Genomic DNA, 19,659 nt, shown 5'->3' with positions numbered 1-19,659 from the left:
GTGCGGGGGTTACTCTGATTTGGAGTGCTCAAATGGAGTACCAACAAATAAGAAGGGAAACTTGAAGTGAGGCTATATAAGGCTTTAGAAACACATGAATTAAATATTTAAAACTTGAATGGATAAAAAAACCAAGTATTTAAAGATTAATTGAACAAATCAAGAAGTTCTTCTTATTGTGGTATTCTGTAGAAAACAGTCGATTGATAATATCCCCTCTGTAGCCTGTGTGGTTGATCCTTTTGAGAACCCTTTTAGGGATACAAAAGCCCCCAAACAATTCCTCCAATGACTCAGGGATACAAAATCCCCCAAACAATTCCTTGAATGACTCACTCTATAGTGAGTTCTGGACTCTGCAAGCCAACGGTGTCGATTTTTGAAAAACGCACAAATCTGCTGCACCGCATGACGTTTTTGAGCAATTAAAGAGGCTCGACTATGTGCCATGATGTGATGAGAAAGCGCCTAAAATTTTAGATCACCAAAATATTAAGTGTACATAGAGATCAAAGCCCACCAAAGCAGTAATAAAATCTTAATGATCTATTCATAATGAATTATGTTGTAAAAATGATTAGAGGAGTGTAATTACGGTACCAAGGGATCGCCTAACTCTGATACCATGAAGTAAAATGGCAGTAATGATGAATTTATGGTGGATCAAAGCATATGTATGCCATTAGTGATGGGTGATTAAGAATATGATTAAAATGAGATTAAGCTAATCATACAAGCATGCAGAGGGCATGAATCAAACACGAGAATTGATTTTTCATTCCCAAAGGTGCCTTTTTATAGGCCAAGAGTACATCCTTGAATATACGAGATGTACCTTGATTTTAGGAGAGATGGAGAGGAATATGGAGAGGTGGACTGAATGTAGGTGGGCACTGCCCTCTATTTTCTCCCTGAATCTCTACAGAGGAGGGCATCCTCTTTTCACCTCTTTGACTAGATTCTTGTGCCTTTTAAAATGCTGGTTACAACGATAATAACCTTTGAACCTTGGGCTTTAATATTGTCTTTATATTTGGGTTATTTCCAACAGAAAAGTGGCGAGTGCATTATATAGCCTAAACGACATCACCATGAAATGATAGAGACCTCTTTCAGGATGAAATGTCATCTTGTGCTCATCCCCCACTTTTCATTCTTATTTGGTGGTAATTGGACTGCAAGTCAATCTTGGTGAAGAACTTGGCACTCTTAAATTCATCTAAGAGATCATCAATTCTTGGGATTGGGTACCTATTCTTGATGATGATTTTATTAACATCCCGATCATCTATGCACATTCTAAAAGTCTCATCCTTCTTCTTCACCAATAAAACGGGCGATACAAATGATGATTGACTCGGTTCCACCCACCCTATATCTATGAGCTCTTTAACTTGCTTTGCCACTTCATCTTTCTCCACTTTTGATAATCTATGTGGAGGTTTATTGACCAGCCTTGCATTAGGATCTAACTCAATGGCATGATCTACCTCCCTCATTGGTTGCAAGCACTTGGGCATATGGAACACATCTTCATACTCCTTAAGCAGCTTCTCCATGACCACATGTGTAACTTTGCTCTCTTTCTCATTATCCTCATGTTTACAAAGCTGAAAAACGTACATATAGCCACTCTTTTTCAATTCTCTCTTGAAGTTGAGTTGTGTGATATTGATCAAGGTTAAATTTGAGGTGCCAAAAACCATGCAATGTAATGGTCTCCTTTCCATGCATAAACCTCAAAAATCCTTGTTGCAAATTCATAGAGAAGGCTCCAAGATTTGATAGACAATCACACCGCAAAACCATTTCAATCGACCCCATATCTAGCACCAACAATTCAGCTTTGCAAGTGTAATCCTTTGAGAGCATCAATTCCACATTTCTACAAATCATTATGAAATCCATGTTATCCTCGTTTGCCACTTCAACTTTTCTCTTCATTGTTGCTAATTCCTTCGGGTACAACTTGAGATTTCGCCAGTAAATTATAGTTCACAAAATTGTGTGTGCTACCGCTGTCCACCAACACAAATGCAATCCTTCCCTTGACCGTAGCCTTGAATCTCAATGTATGTGACCCTTTGCAACTAGCATAGGATTTGTTGGATATGGAACAAAGAGTAGAATTGTGTCCATATGCAGTTGTAGCACCCAAAGTATGTAGTAAGCCATCATTGTAATAAAAAAGATCACCAAGAGAACCATTGGGATCAAAAGGAAACTCCCCTTCCAGGTCTAAATAATGGTCGGCATCCACAAACTCATATGGCTCATCAAGTGGCTCTATTTCTTTGTCCTTAGTCTCATCCACCACTTTTGACTAAACCATATTAATTTTGACATTGCAGGCTTTGCACTCCTTCCAATGCTCTTTGTGATACTTTCCACCACATTGTAGCATAGGTTTTTGTCCCTCATTTGATTGATGCGGTCTTCCCTCACAAATTTGGTCTTGGTAACCCCATCACTGGTTGGATTTTCACCCACTTGTTGTGAAGGCTTTTGAGAAGTATTCTCACTTTTGAAACCACCCGACCGTAGTGTATGGTTTGCCACCACTACCATAGATGGTAGGAAATTTAGGTACATTGGGAGTGTTAAAAGGTGGCTTTGTGAAAGCATTTGACCCAAGAAATTTAGGTACATTGGGAGTGATTCACCCATGTATTTGTATACTTTTCCTCATATACCTTGACCAAGATCATTGCATCCTTGAGAGCTGTTGGTCTTTGTGCCTTCATATCCATTCCAATTGCATTCTTCAAGCCCTTGATATACTTCACTATTTTAAACTCTTCACTAAACCATTCAACATGAAGCATAAGTTCAAGAAACTTATGTGTATATTTCTTCACACTCAAGTATCTTTGTTGTAGATTTGTTGTAGATTGTCTCATTCACAAAACATTTTATCTTTTTGCATCTTGGAAGTGAATGCTTCTCTCATATCTGCCTTGAATGCATCCCAACTTGTGACCTCATAATCTTGTGATTGGAGATGCATCCACCATGCATGAACATACCCTTCCAAGTGTAAGGTAGCAAAGTAAACCTTTGCTTTCTCACTTCAAGGGTTTATCTCAAAATAGAGATCCAATTTGTTCACCCACTCCTCAAAGATGTCATTGTAGTACCTTCATCACCACTAAACTTTGAAAGGATAATCTTTTACAGCCTTGATTCCATCTCCATCCCCATGATGGTCACCATGCCTATGCATAGGCTCATCCATATAATCATTTTTATCCTCAAACTCACCAACAAGATCTTCCTCAACAACATGAGGTCTTGAAGCATCACCTCGATGAGTATTCCCCTTGAATGGAACATGACCATCACTCCTTGGGAATTTTGAGCCTTCATTCCTTGGGTTTGGAAATGCATGAACCTTTCCTTTGCCTTCATTTGGTGTGTACGGAAGCATTGGGTTGCGCATAGCACCATAAGTAGAATGAAAACCTAGGTGATGGTTCTCTTTGTCTTCAACATGAGCTTGTCAATGAACATTATGAGATCGTGCACCCTTATCTTCATCCTTTCTCTTTATGTCATCATGAATGCCCCTAATCTCTTTCATTATTGGTTGCATCATTCTTTTAACAAGTGGTTGCATCATGGATTCCATCCTGCTTTCTCATCATCATCATCATTTGTAACATGTCATTTGTCATAAGCGGGAATCGCGGGGGTGCATTTTCTCCTCCCAATTGATTTGATGCATTGGCCACATTTTCAAAACTTGGCCCCATTTTCACATTATTTGTCTTATGTGTCATATTTTCATTGTCGTTGTCCCCTTGTAAACTCATGTCCTCTTCATCAATCACCTCTACATGATATTCATTCACCATTTCCCTGTCTTCTCTTATATCTTGAAGTCCCATCGCTTGCTTGGATGGATGCCCCTTGGCATAATGGCTAGTAAAAGGTTCAAATGGTGTCGAAAATTGTTGATCTAGGGCTCTATGGATAGCTCTTGTTGCATTGTATCCAAATATTCAATAACAAAAAATGTTAAGATAGCCCTAATATTCTTTGTTTTAGGCTTTGTACAACATTGTTGAAAATAGTAATTTGGCTCCAAAACCCTAATATGAAGTTAGAATTTTTTCGGCAATAGATTTTGGAAAGATCTTAAGTGGTACTATCCCTAAACAAAAATCCTGTTGCTTGACTCAAAGTGGAAGTATTCTCTGTTTTGACTTTTGTGTGTTGACCAAGCATGCAGTACCTAATTCCAAATTTTCTTGTGTCATTTGGTAGGTCTCAGGGAGTACTATAAGTATACCCAATCACTTTTTTGAACCTTCAAAACCCCTTGGACTAAATTAGGGCTTTATGAATCTAGTGAAACCCTAAATAAGGCCCACTTCTGGTATTTGATTTATGCAATCATTAGCTTGTTTCAAAGCTCTGGAGAAGAAATTTGTAATGCGATGTAGAGACCTTGTCACTTGCCCAAAACCCTGATGATTGAATTAGGATTTTTATTACATCCACACATGAATTTCGGAGCAAAATCGAACAGCATCCCCTTTGAAATTGGGAAAAATCTCAATGTAATGAAGTGTTACAACACTCATGCACTCATTGCCAAATTGCCCTAATGTCCAATGAAATCCAATTGCATGTGAATTTGACCATTGTAAGTGTCTTTTTGCATGCCAAAATCACTACACAATTGTCCCAATACCTCACCCATGCATCATTTTGCCACAAGATTTCTCTTGATATTGTCTTGAGGATGTACGTCGGTGGAGCATGTTGAAGCTTTTCGATTTCCCCGGCCAAGCTCTTTACCCAAGTTTACAATCCAAGGGAAAAGTTTTGGGCCATTTCTTCCCCACCATGTACCTTAATCCCTCACCGTATCACTTTCCTATGGCACTCATGGCACAGTGAGTTCAAGACATGCTCCCCACGGTCTCTCCTCCATATATCGGGGTACCCTCACACATCACTAGTATGCTAGAAATAGAAGGTGTAATGCAAAGTGATGTGGAGAGTGAATGAACTATTTAAACAGGTGGTGAGATCACTTACAAATTGATTTTAAGCATGACTCATGCTTTTACAATTGTTCATACATTCAAGTATGTACGCATGGACCATCAATCATCACTAATGATTCAACACATCCAAAGTTAAATCTAATAGTGATTAGAAACGAAATTTCTCAAAGCCTTTTCTTTGATGCTTACCATTAATAATCTTAAAATCCCCTTCATAGCATATGTTTGCCAAGATTTTTGCACATTTGGCATACCATTTACATGCATTTGAGAATTTGAAGCATCCAATAAGCAATAGCAAGGTAAATAATGCTTCCAAAAGCTTGAAATAAACCACAAGGCTCCACAAGAGGATGAAAATGATTCATTCTTAGCAAAATCCAAACTTGAGAGCAATGGTTGATTAATTGGCCATTTGGTAAGAAACTTTGCTTAATTATGTCATCATTAATTGGTTCGCTTGGAAGAAAACCCCAAATCTCAAGTGTAGATTCAAGAAATCCAAGAAATCAATCAATTGATGCAATAAAATGTTTATCAATTGTTCAAATGTTACCAAGAAGCCACAATATTGAATGTTGGTTGCTAAATGATCTTGCCTTGATGAAAAACATGGGCCTTGTAGCCTTTTGAAGAGTCCATGGCCCTCAAATCTAATGAAATAGGTCTCCAAGATGGTAGAAACTGATAGAAGATGCCATTGCTAAGCTTAAGAAAGCATTTAAGTTTGTATTCACACTAGAATGGAGTCCCACTTCAAGAAAATGGCACCCTTCTCTATAGAAAATGGGCACCCTTCTCTATAGAAAATGTCACCCTTCTCTATAGAAAATGGGCACGGCCTATTGTTGCCTCTCTAAACCATAGATTAGGAGCTAATTATGCTCAATAGTATCCCCCTAATGTTGCCTAAATGATAGTATTCAAAGGTGAGATGATGCAACCAAGAGCGATGATGAAACGTGGGTTTCCTTCAAGCACATAAGGGCTGGAAATTTATCTAGAAAACCATGGTAAAATTTTGGAGAAATAGGATCAATAGGAAGCTCTGATACCACTGCCATGAACTATGATTGACCACTCAAATAATGGAGTGGGAACATGGGTTTAGGAGCACCATCCATGAGCAAGGAGAAGCCTTAGGGCAAGATTGCCAAAAATCTTGTTAGCTTTTAATTCATGATTAGTATGAGTTAATTCTGATTATAGTTCACATTGGCCTATATACCATGGCCCCCTTTTCACACATACTTATTAATGTCCACCCTAGTTGGCCTAGGTCCCTCACTTACACTTGGCCCCTGCCCTAATACAATGTATGCTTTTGGCCTTTGGCCTCCTATGTACAATTTGTCTCCACAGTCATGTGTCCACCGCTTCATTACAAACGCTTCATTACAAATGTGAAGAAAGACATTAGGGAAAATGTGGACTCATTTTTGGGCCCTCTAAGAAATGCCAAGTCATCATTCTATTACGAAAAGGGGGATCATGGATAACTCTATCCATAGTACCTCAAAACTATGTCATGTAACATATCATTGGAAAGATCTTCATGAGAGGATTCTAACACACCAACCTTCGACGAATTTGGAGTTTTTATGCTCAAGTTATGGCCTTCCCACCAAAAAGTAACCTCAAAATTTCCGTAGTCTCACCCTCATTGGTCCTTATGGAATATTCCCTAGAATCTCAAAGAGATTAAAAGGCCCAAAAGTGAGTCCAAATTTTCCCTATTGGAACTTCGGGTGGTCACTTATGCACCAAATTTATTTTCCATTTCTCTCGGACCATATACTTGTGTTTTGTTCAATTTATTGTCATTTTTAATGATACAAGAGTTGAATAATTAAGACATCAAAGGGACAACCAGCAAAGGGAGAGCAGGAGCAAAAGAGCATCGGATCCATCGATCACAGGGTTAGGTGGGGAGTCTAAACCGGTGAGTACAATGTAAATAAGAGTAAGCAACTCAACCCTACAATGATTTCATAAACTAGATATAAAAAACTCTCTTCTTACTATTTGTAGGCCCCAGATTCTATACATATATCACTGCCATGCTTACAAATGTGGTCAACTTAGTGGGTGGTCCAGACAATGAGATGTACGTGTTTAGTTGGGTGTACTTACTTTTCTTTGTATTAGTTATAAATGCCACATCTAACTTTGTATGCATGTTCTTGTGATTCAGGATTGAAGCATGGTTGGAAAAGATAAATAAACCATCTCTCTCTCATGCTTGTGAGCCTTGCACACAAAAGTGGTGAACTTTGTTTGGGCAGACTTTCCAACTAGCTTGCAAGTGGAGTTTGTAGATTTAGAAGAATTTTCCCCTTGGAACAAGTTCTCCAATGAGTTGGCATGGGGTGCAACAGAGCTTGCAGTCGGCTTTTTATTGCCGATCAAGGTTGGTTTGTTACTTGTTGCCTAGCATCTCATTTTCCACTTGTTCATGAGAGTGCAACCAAGAATGGGTTGGCATTGTGGTGCAAAAATACTTTGTTATATGACCAAGGTTATGTTCGACATGGCAAGAGGGTAAGAGTAGCCTCTATGGTTATGTTTGGTATGGCGGGAGGGTAGGATGTCCATGAAAGACATGATAATGAGTATGACCTTCATTTCAGGTATTGATTTGACATTGGGAATATTCTCTAGGAGGGAAGATTTCCCTATGCCGACCATGCATCCTGTTCGTGGTGCTTAAGTGGATCCCAGGAGCTTTCCACTAGCAACTAGGAGTGTGCTCATGGAAAGTAGGCATCTTACGTTTCCAAGGACCAAGGCGGCATGGACATATATACATGGGGGGGCTGAGAGAACAGGTATATTCTACTGGTGAGACTAATTATTCATGATTTATCCATCCATGCTTGTTCTCATGCTTTATCCATCCATGCATGCTGGCTCTCAATCTTATGACATTTGATAAGAAGAAACTTTGTTTTTATAGGTGTCTTATCACTACATTCACAGAGGTTAGTCAGAGCATCATTGATTTGTTTGCAGGTTGTGGTGGGATGGGTAGAATGTTATAGTCAGTACTACACAATCACTACACATAGGCATTGTCTATGCATTGAGCATGATGTAAATGGTTATGATGCACTTTTGTGAGGGGCCTTCACTCTGAACCTGACAGATAGCCGCATGTTTGACATGCACATGATCTATGATTACCATTGTATATATCATAAAGAAAAGACCATGATAGTGCACAGCATACCTAGTCAAACTTTATGTATATTTATGTTTTGTCATGGGTATGTATAGGGGCTAGGGTTTTTCCCTTGTACTCCCCAAGGGTTTTTTCACCTAAAACCAGAGACCCTTGTGTGATATATATGGCTAACATCATCATAATAGGGCTCACCTATATATACCTATTTATAATGATAATCTATCTATTTTTGGGAGCGAATCTTGGCTCTCTCTATCTACATGTGATGTAGCATATTGGTTTCAAGTCATCTACAGAGGACCATGATCTTTATGACATTTCATGGATGTTTTCCTTATTTATAACATTTACTATGGTTTTGTTCCTTTCACGAATGTTTATGACTTTTTCTGTACGTGATGTCACCCATATTCTTAGTGAATGGGCTCTTGAAATTTCCATTCTTAGTGAATGGGCTCTTGAAATTTCCATGTGTCAAGGAATGTCAACAACACTTTTGTATTTTCATTGTATGGACTCTTATTAATTTCATGTATCAAGTAATATGCCAATAATAGAATGAAACTTATGTTGACATTTGAAACCTCCAGACTTGTCATATGGTGTTATAGAAGATAAGAATGTTTTTGGGGAAAATGGGAATGGAAATATTGTTCCCTTCTTTGGATTCTAGAGTATAGGATGGTGGGTTTTTTGGGGAACAAACCCACTAGTTGGATACACAGTCTCTCTCTTTGTAAAAGCAACCTAGATCTAACTCTACTTCTCAAAAAGCTTCAATACTTGTTGTGCTCATTGTCAACACCTTCTTCCACACTTTCAACAATGTCCTAGATGGTCCCTTTCTCATCCACCCATTCCCAATAGTTATTGCCACACCTCTCTACTATTAGGGGTGTTTCTATGCCCATTTATTGACTCAAAAAAGACTACACCTTGATGTGTAGTATAAAGAAAGAGAGAGAGAGAGAGAGAGAGAGAGAGAGAGAGAGTTTTGGGAAATTCTTGAGGAGGTACTATAGGGGGCTAAATTAAATCACAGTGAAGAATAAATATCCAATCCCTAGGATTGAAAAACTTCTAGATCGACTTCACAGAGCCCGTCTTCACACAAATTGATTTGAAGTCTAGCTACTATCAGATTAGGGTCAAGGAAGAAGACATCCCAAAGAAAGCATTTAATTCTAAATATGGGCATTATTAATACATCATGATGTTTGGGTTGACTAATGTGGGCATTTAATTCTAAATATGGGCATTTAATTCTAAATATGGGCATTATTAATACATCATGATGTTTGGGTTGACTAATGCCCTAGTAAAATTTAACAGGCTCATGCAAGATATATTCAGGAAGCATCTTGACAATCATGTTTTGGTGTTCTTTGATGATATTCTGATCTACTCTAAGGATGAGAAAGAGCACGAAGCCCAAGTTAGAGAAGTTCTAGAAATCCTAAGGGAGTATCAACTCTTTGCTAAAAAGTGTAAGTGTACCTTCTTTCTAGAAAAAAATGAATATTTGGGATTCATTGTCTCTAAGGATGGGATTTCAATAGACCCGGCAAAGGTACAAGATATAGTGGAATAGCCTTAACCATCCAACATCAAGGAGATTCAAGCATTTCTTGGAATCATAGGGTGGTATACCAAATATTTACTCAAGATTATGCAAAGATAGCCACACCTTGATTGAAGATATTTAAAAAGAATACAAAAATAGTTTGAACTAAGAAGCATCAACAAAGTTTTGATAAACTCAAGGTGTCTCTCACAACTTCACCCATCCTTCAACTGTAAAATTTTGATGCACATTTTGAAGTAGTCACTAATGCTAATGGATTGGCTACTGGTGGAGAAGGAAAACTAGTAGCTTACACTTGAAGGAAACTCAAAGATTACGAGAGAAACTATGCTACTCATGGTCTAGAACGTTTGGCTATAATTCATTCTCTTAAGTTATGGCAACAATACCTACTTGGCAGAAGGTTCATGTTTACTATAGATCATAAGAGCTAAAGTGGATTTTTATGAGAATTTGACTTTAAAATCAAATATAGACAGGGCAAAGCTAATGTAGTTGTAAAAGCATTGAGTAGGAAGTTCTTTGTGTAATCTCTATGATAGTAACCCTTTACTTATGGAAGTGAAGTACAATGCAGCCTCCTTAGATGAGTACTTTGGGCATAATTTACAACTCTTGGCCCAAACAACTCACTCTGAGAAAGAGAGTAGGATAATCAAAGATTACACTCTTTTGGATTCTTATTCAGCCAACTAAGGCTGTGCATACCAAACATTAAAGAGTTAAAAGATCAATTCCTACGTGAAGCTCATGATATGCAACATTGGCCAGACATCCAAGATATGTGAAGATGTTGAATGTTCTACTACAAACGAGTTTCTCTTGGCGAGGATTCAAGAAAGATATACTCAGGTATGTCACACAATTCTTATCTTATCAAAGGAACAAGGATGAAAGGCCAATTTCACCCCTAGACATTCCTCAAATGAAGTGGGAATGTATCAGTATAGATTTTTTTACAATCCTTCTTTCTGTATAAGGGGGTCATGACTCTATCACGATGGTGGTGGAAAGGCTAACAAAAGTAGCCCATTTAATTTCTCTCAAAAACACCTTCAAGGAAATGGACATTCTAAGAATATTCATCAAAGAGATATTCAAACTGCATGGTTTGCCACCAAAAAGGATTGTCAGTGAAAGGGATACAAAGTTTACTTCTCGGTTTTGGACTGATCTTTTTAAGGGGATTGTAACTCACTTTAGCATGGCCTCTCATCGAGAGGTAGATGGTCAGACTGAAAGGGAAAATCAAGTCATTGAAGACACTCATGGCTTATTAGAATGCGAGCCAAATCTATGGCTTCATTACCTGCCCATTGGTAGAATTTACCTATCACTCAACTATCACAAGAGGATAGGTATGTCCCATTTTAAGGCTTTATATGGTCAAGATTGTATAATACCATTAAATTGGTTTGATCTAATGAATAGAGTAGAAGCCTTTAAACAAATGAATAGAGTAGAAGCCTCTAAACAAATGCTCTGGATTACATGGATCAAGAAATGAAAGTTTTCCGGAAGGAGATCAAGGTTGCCTAAGACATACAAAAACATTATGCTAATGTCAAAAGATCTTTCTAAGGGTACATCCAAAAAGAAGCTCTATATCTTTAGGAAAGTATAAAAAGTGATGCCCTCCATACTGTGGACCTTATGTCATCACCAAAAGAATCAATGACCAAGCCTATGAGCTATTGCTACCCCCTCATCTAAAAGTCTATAATGTATTCCATGTAAACCCTTTGAAAGCCTATGTATCTAGTCTTGACCATATCCTAGATGATGATAAAATAGTCATACCATCCCAAAGCACTTAAGAAATTCAACCAAATAGAATCCTTAGTTCTAGAGAAGGGACTCTCGAAAATAGAGTCATTAGGGAATATTTAGTTCGTTTTTGGAAAGACTTCCCAAGAGAAGATGCTACCTCGGAAGATGTACCTAAGTTGTATCAACATTTTCCCTACCTCTTTTTGAGAGGAGGAGACATCTCAATTTCTTTAAGGAGAAAATGATGTAAATTTTTGTTAGAAACCCTTTAGCTTTATTTCTAAATTTTATTTTATTTTCTAAAAAATAAAGGAGGTGGCGACCAGCTCCTTAGCGCAGCACCCCCCCTTCATCATTAGTCCTCCCTCTCTCTCGCTGGGTGGTGGACCTCCGGCCAGATGATATGGAGCATAAACGTTCTTCGTTATTTCATTCCACCGGCCATGCTGCTGTAGATGCATGCCTTATCTTTTTCCTCCCCACTGGCCAACCACGCTATCCGGCCACGACTTCTTCATCTGCGTTGGCATTGACTCCCGATCCCTATTATGTGCACCATTTTAGACCCCCCAGGTAGTTGACCATGATGAGGATAAAATGAAACCTCAAATAGCGGTAGCTCCAAATTTCTCCCAAGGGGAGAACCAGCTCACCTCCCCGTTACCATGCAAATATTAGGCCTCTACCTCGTCGTGTAAGTGGGACTAACTCTAGAAGTTCTTGATTAAGAAAAGGGATTGTCTAATGTATTTAACTAGAGAACTTTTCTTTAAGAAAATAGAAAAGGTTATCTCTCTCATGTGAGAATTTTGCTGCATGGATTTCTATGTGAAATGTGGATGCAAGATTATGACAAGGCCGGTAATATATTCTAAAGTTGTTGAAAATAAAGCAAGGGACGTGTTTCTCTCGAGGATAACGATTCCCAAGTGATAGGTCTAGGGCAACTCGGTACTCCCCCACCTAGGTGTTGGGCCACGGGCATCGGACAACTCCCAGACTAGACAACGATTGAGCCGAAATGCCACCGGAACATCAGAGACGATGCACTTAACACTAGTTAAGTGCATCAGAGATGATGCACTTAACACTAGTTAATTAGGTAATTACTTTTGTAAATCAGCCATGCTCAGAGCACGAGGGTATCTTTGTACCACTCTACTATGATTGCGCGTTAAGCAGTATAAAAGATGTAATCAAAACTCTGTACAAAGGCTATTTATATTACTTCTCTTTTGTGAATCCAAGGAGATCTTTATGTATCATCTTTGGATATTTGTCGTGTTTGTCTGTCTTTTTTGTATACTTGTCTTGTTTTTTATTTCCTATGAATCTGTCAGTTAAGTCCAGTATCTTTTGTTGCAATCCAGATTATACGCAGGAGATGATCAGTCTTAAGTAAACATTTCTGCTTGTGCAATCTCCTATAAACCGATAAGTTGTTTCTTCATCATCCTATGCATGTCTCGTATTAGAATGGTGTATTGCTATATGCATAACTAGAGGCACTCGTCAACAAAGTAGGTTGATCGGGGTAGCAGTAAACCTCGACGAGACCACGATGTGTCTTGCTGCCTATTTCACTTACTGCTTTACTTGATTCTTGATTCCTTTATGCTCGAATCAATGCTTCATGTCATCACATGAACTGCGCTACTCGGCATGGCTCGAAGCTCAGGAGCTCCAGTTTGCTAGACCCGAAGAAGAACCGGAAGAAGAAGGACCAAAAGAACTAGAAGAAACAAAACATGAATCAAAAGAAGAACCGGTAACTCCACCACCACCACCACCACTATTTATACCACCACCTCCCCGCCTTCTACACCCGCCTTCTACATTACAACATGCTTCAGCGACTAGCTGTCACAGTGAAGTATCCAAAATTCTATGGGAATTCCTTTAAGGATGCAGATGCCCACATCCTTCTCTTTGACAGTGCATGGCGCATGAACGTTCCCATGGCATGGTGGATTAGAACCTCAAGAAAGCTGTTTTTCTCTCAACATTACAAAAAAGTGTCGCTCCCTCGGTTGCTCAGTAGTACGAGTATGCTCATTTTCCCACATGCAATGAAATCATAGATGCCTTTCTTCTCAAAGATTCTAGAAAGATAAAACATCAGTGCATGTGCTTGATAAGCTCTGCCGGATGAGCCAGAAAAGCCTTACGGTTAAAGACTATGTTGCTAAGTTTCAAAAGCTTCTCCACACACTAGATGCAACCAATCGACTCGTGGAGGAGATCCTTAATTCCTATTTTATGAAGGGACTAAACAAGCAATTATAAAGGGCGGTAGGCTGGTGCCAATCTCACGAGAATGACTCTGGTTGAATCAGATCTCGGGAGAGAGCACGTGTTGGTAGGTTTTTTCAAGAGTAAAGGCAAGACCAAGAGGAAGAGGAAGAGGAAGTCCAAAGGTCTGCTTCTCACTCTTTGGAGGAGGAGGAGGATGATTCTGATCACTCAACTTCAAGTGAGGAATCGAAGGAGGAGGAGGAAGATCGCAAGGCAAGGTCGAAGAGCAAGAAGGTAGGAAAAATAACCAAGGAGCTGCTGGCTATGGCCATGGATCAGTTGACTAGTGAAGGAGCAAAGTCCCCTCCCAAAGTTCAGTGAGGCACTTGGTGTTCAAGGTGTAAGAATCATGGTCATGGAGCCGAAGAATGCGGCTTAAACAAGATCTGATGCACCATTTATAGAACCGACACACACACTAGAGAGGCATGTAGAAACAATGGGAGGAGAGCCCCTCAACAACCTATAGTCCAAGCCCTAGTGGCGGCGATAGTTCAACACATCCCGCCAATGGCTCCATAGGATTCATGCCAAAGGCCACCATTCCATCCACATGGAAATTTTCCTCACAGGAATGTGCCCAAGGCTCAATGAACCACTTTTGCATGCTTCTATTGCCATGCTCGAGGTCATTGCAAATTTATCTATATGAGATTTGGAGGAATCATAGCGACGTAGTGGAAGGAGCCAAAGCTTCAATATCACGTCCGTCGGTAGTAAATGCCATGGAAATCCAAGATTTAGACGAGAAAGAAGTAATTAGGATGACCACAAAGGTGGCAGAATCATAAGCCATGGTGCCGGTGACAAGATCCATGCAACTCGAGACTCCAGAGGTGGGAAAAGAACCGACCTTGGATAAGTGGGGGAAGCACAAAGTTGTCACTTGGTAGGAGAAAAAAAAGGTATAAATAGAGGTGTTTAATTGGGTGGAAAAGCAGCAAGCCTGAGAGGCGCTACGAAAAATGGACTAGAAAGGCCCAGGCTAATCTTCCGAGAAAAAAGACGACGTTAGCGTACCACGGATGAACCCAGATCATGGAGGAAAACTTCCCTCGCCCACAGCGAGATGAGAACCAAGAGAAAGGTGTGGAGACACTGTGGCAGCAGGAGAAAGGTGTGAAGGCACCGAAGGAGGAGGAAAGATGAAGCATTTTAGGATTAATTTTAATGACATTAATTTTAGGATTAATTTTAATGACATTTTAATCAAGTTTGGACCAATGGGAGGGGGGGAGTGAACATTCTATCCACTAGCTTTAGGATCTAAATTAGGTATATTTATTGATATACTTTAGGCTTGTCCTCACATCACCTTTTTTATCTAGTAGCCCCACTAGTATCACTTCACCTCCCTTGGGCCCTGGAATCTGCACAGCCAAAAAGTAGCCCTAAAAATTAAATTTTCCCCTCCAAAAATGTGATTTTATCCCCTAAAATGTGTTTCCATATTATTCTATAGTGAAAAAAGGATTCACCAAGCTTCCTAGCCCCTTTCTATGCTCTTAAACTAATTACACCTATAAACCATTAGTCCTAGAGCTCTCTAATCTTGCATGTAACCTTCTAATCTCTTTCTATTCTTTGTTATAAGCTTGTAATCTCTCTTCAATCCTGTTATATGTCTTTAATCTCTCCTTAATCTTGGAGCAAGTTTCAAACCCTCTTGCAAGTTTCCATATCTTTATTAATCTTGCTATAACCTCTATAATCCCTCTCTAATCTTGCATATAGCCTTCTAATCTCTTCATAATCTTTACTATGAGCTTGTAATCTCTCTTCAATCCTCTTGTGTGTCTTTAATCTCTCCAGGTTAATCTTGTAGCAAGTTTCTAACCCTCTTCCAAGCTTCCATATCTCTACTAATCTTACAATAACCTCTTTAATCCCTCTTCTAATTACTTGTAAATCTTGTTGCAAGGTTTAGTGTCTCTATAAGCTCTTGTCTAATCCTCTAGTAGCCTTCTAACCTCCCTATTCCTCCTCTAATCCCACTTAAGTCACTTTATCCTCTTGTAAACAAGTTCTCAGCCATGGAAACATCGAATAGGAGACCTAGTGATTCCATCTCTCAGTATGTTCTTAACAACTCTAGGAATGAGCAAGGTATGTGGGTTGGAGAGAGATTCAGAGTTAATGATTGGTTTACTTAGAGCCACACTCAAGAGGGCCACACAGAGTCAAATCTTGTGGTGTTTTGGAACATGATTGGAAGGGAATATTGCTAGCTTTCAAGAAAACTCGAAATGAAGTCATGGTGCAGTGGTTCAACATGTCTACATGGCTTCAAACATTCATCTTCCTCATCAAATGGAAAAAACCAAGTTTCCTTGTAATTTTAAGTATTTTGTTACTAATGTGGTTCTATTCAAATCATTTTATTATATCCTTGTTGTTCACTTCGTTTTTTTAGTGGTTTTGTGTATGCAGACATATTCCCATCAAGTTATATAGAGGAACAACCATTGAAGAGCATAACACGGACCTTCAGTGCTTTCCATTCCACCAATAGGTGAGGTTTTATTTCCCAACAAGAACCCTAGGACACTTCTTGGCAGTAGAATATTCTTTTTCACACACTCTTACATAGTTCCCTCTAGGCCTCATTAGGCTGTATAGAGTGGCCAATCCCATACAAATGGAGTGTAGATGTGTTTAAACAAAATATGATTAGTGATATCCAATCCTCTTTAAACAAAATATGATTAGTGATATCCAATCCTCTTTAAAATTTACGAAGCCCTCTTGGTAAGTCCCATTCATCGTTTTGTGCACGTGTTTTGTAAGTCCTTGCCCACAAGCCACTCCAGCAATGTTTATTTGCAAATAATTGCAATCTTAGAAGATGAATGGTTTATTTGGAAATGCATGGGATATAGTGGAAGGGGTGCATAAGGGAGATGTATATTATTGCAGAGTTGTGATTTCAAGTATCACACTTTGATACTTGAAAGCATGCTCATTGACAAATTTATACATCTAATTCCACTACAAGCGATGGATGAAGAAAAAGGGGGAGTGGATACCATTGCAGTCATGTGAGGGTGTTGATTCACCCATAGAACTACCACTCAAACTACCCAATGGCACCATTGACCTTGTCAACGCTAGCAAAGAATGGAAGCTAGCAGATGTTTGAGAATACCTACTAATCATGGGATTTGAGGAAGTACAAGATGCAAGCTTGAAGAAGATAGAACGTCGAAAGCTATTAGCTTTTTCCTATTTCATTTTTGTGTTGATTTTTCTAACCATCCATGCTTTGGTGATATTTGTTGATATGTGTTCATGTAGATTTCATGGTTTGTGATTCTTGGAGGTACGGGGGTGTGGAATTACAATTAGGAGTGTAATTGGGTAATGTCAATGTAATTTTTTTTCATTGTAATCCAACTTTTCCCTTTTTGATTGATAATGTAATGAATGGCACGGACTATTTGGATCAAAGCTTGAATGATCACAATAAGTTCAATTTGGATACGTTTGTACAAAATTATTATTTGGTTATGTTTGATTAAATATATTACTTGGATTAAGTATTTTAATTAAAATGAATACGTTTAATAAATTATTTTGGGTGGTCGACCCTTTTTCATTAAGTATGAAATTGTCGATTTCAAACCTTGATTTTTTCTATAAATAGGGAACCTCCCTCATTTTCGTCATTTGTATCACTAGCACTCTCGTTTGCTAGTATATATTCCCTACATCTTGGCTTGCACTCTCATCCCAATCCTAATGGATCATTCCATGGCGTATGAGAACTTTCTTACATTCTTAGAGAGGACTAAGTGGGCTTGCCAACAAGAGATATTTCACATTTTCTCTTGCACCATTGACTTCGAAGCAACTATCCTCCTCACCGAACATGACTACAAGAAGCAGACCTTGGAGTACGCAGAACATACATAAAGCTCTTTTCTATTATCATCCCCGACAGTAACTCTCTGGGTCCCTTGTGCGAGCTTCTACACTACATCAACAAAATTGATTCAAACTATCCTAAGAGATTGCGTAGGTACCAAGAAGTTGTACAAGAAGATGGGCACTTCAAGGCGCTCTCCACTCAGGAAATGGTTTCTCTTGGTAAGGGAAACATGAGCACAAACTTTTTGTCATGGATCTCAACATTCATTCTCATGTTGAATAAACAAGACTCCAATGATGAGGTTGATGTTGGTGGCGACATTGCCCTGGTCGATTTAGTTAAAGGCAAAGAGGTAGATCCAAATCCGGAGCTCCTTGATCAAGTGGTGGAGCAAGATCTGGCCTTGTTTCTTCTTCAACAACATGAAGAGGAAGAAACAGATGAAGGTACCACCTCATGGGCCAGTGGAGAAGTTCATCTTAGTAATGGTAGTTGTGGATACACCCGTCGTCGTAGATGAGGCCGATGAGATAAGGGCAGCACTAGATATGCCCGAGTTAGCACTAAGTATGCTTAGCTCCATAGTGGTAGATGGAGAGGAGTTTCTCTTCTTGCAGGACTTAGAAAAAATGTTTAAAGTAAAGCAAGATGAGTGCTTATCTCTCCTTACCATTGGGCTAGATTTTCCACTTGACAACAATAGATCCTCTCAATACATGGCGGACCAACTTGTACCAATTAATGGTATGGTATTAGAGAGTGTTGTCGAATTTGTTCAAGGGAAAATACAAGAATCAGAACAGGGTCAGGTGCCTGAGGAGGAATTCAAAGAAGTACAAGCTAGCTTGCCCCAAGTCAGCTTGGTGCATTCACCTCCTCAACAATTGGAGGAACACAAGTTGTCAATTAACATTGAGCAGCCAGATGTGATAGCATCTGATGAACTACACTCGGTAAGTTAATAATCCCCAGTTTTTTATTCCTATTCATGGCATGACTGATTACTAAAATATGGTTTGTATGTAGCATGTCATGGAGTTGGATGCCTTGGCACATCGTAAGGGTGGCACAAGGGATCTCTTTGGAACTAACTCAGCATTGGCCCATTGCATGGGCCATATTCCAACTAAAGAAATTATGGTTATCCAATGCTTTTAGGGTCAATGCATGCTTGGGTGTAGCCATTTTTGGTGAGGTTCAAGGCATTTTTTGTATATAGGTAACTTGCCCGACCCATAACTTATGCATTGCTCAATGGAATTTAACAAACTTGGTATCCAAGTAGTAGTACACATTCCAATCTTCAATATGAGACCAAAAAAACACAGAAGTAAAATTTATAATCTAATAATTAAATTGTTACAAGTTCGATGTGGCATGTGAGGTATGTGTTCTAAATAACATATGTTATAACACTATGCAAAAACATCAAAAATTTGTTCTGCACATACATGCAGCCAAGTAATCATTCTAAAGTACAGTACATGAGCTTCTCCTCAACCATAGGACGCATCCAATTGAGAACATCTGGTATGGTTTAAGGGACCTCCAATGTTGTGCTAAAATTTTGCATACCCATTCAAGGGCATGCTCCATAACTTTTTTTTGGTTTATTGAGAACCTAAACGGATTGAAAAAATGGAATCCACACTAGTGGGACTAGTGCATGATGGTCTTAAAACACTGATAGTTGGTGATATTGGTATCTTGATTCACCTTGGAATGGAAGAAATTGAAAAAGTTCAATTTTTACATGTGCAAAGATCTTTTAATAAATCCAACACTATTTACAATTTTTCAATAAATCCAACACTATTTACAATCTTTTAAAAGAAACTTGCACTTGGATCATAAAGATCAACGCTTTTTTCCCCCCATCAAGAGGCACAGCCATTGATTCTTATTTATAGAACAATTACTATCCGGGATTTACTTCATCTAT

The 19,659-nt window shown here is 38.9% G+C and overlaps 1 protein-coding gene across 4 annotated transcripts in view; it reads left to right on the top strand.

Annotated features, from left to right (window-relative positions):
* LOC147636788 (uncharacterized) overlaps positions 1–16,380 on the top strand; it is a 76,066-nt gene extending 59,686 nt beyond the window's left edge. The window contains exons 4-5 of one of the 4 annotated variants that reach the window (XR_015266229.1): positions 7,210–7,425; positions 7,646–7,882. Coding sequence is in view for 2 of the 4 variants with exons in the window: in XM_086800321.1 (XP_086656447.1) it covers positions 16,280–16,365 (86 nt within the window). In the remaining 2 variants the exon portion in view is untranslated. Of the gene's footprint in view, positions 1–7,209; positions 7,591–7,645; positions 7,883–16,279 lie in introns of those variants that run through there. The other 3 variants (XM_086800321.1, XM_086800322.1, XM_086800325.1) reach the window with 3 other exon arrangements.
* The last annotated feature ends 3,279 nt before the right edge of the window (positions 16,381–19,659 follow it).

This window comes from Cibotium barometz, chromosome 7, assembly GCF_041138505.1.
Source record: "Cibotium barometz isolate CiBa-2024 chromosome 7, ASM4113850v1, whole genome shotgun sequence".
NCBI lineage: Eukaryota > Viridiplantae > Streptophyta > Polypodiopsida > Cyatheales > Cibotiaceae > Cibotium > Cibotium barometz.
Note: the sequence above shows the minus strand (reverse complement) of the source record. Positions and strands in the feature narration are given on the sequence as shown.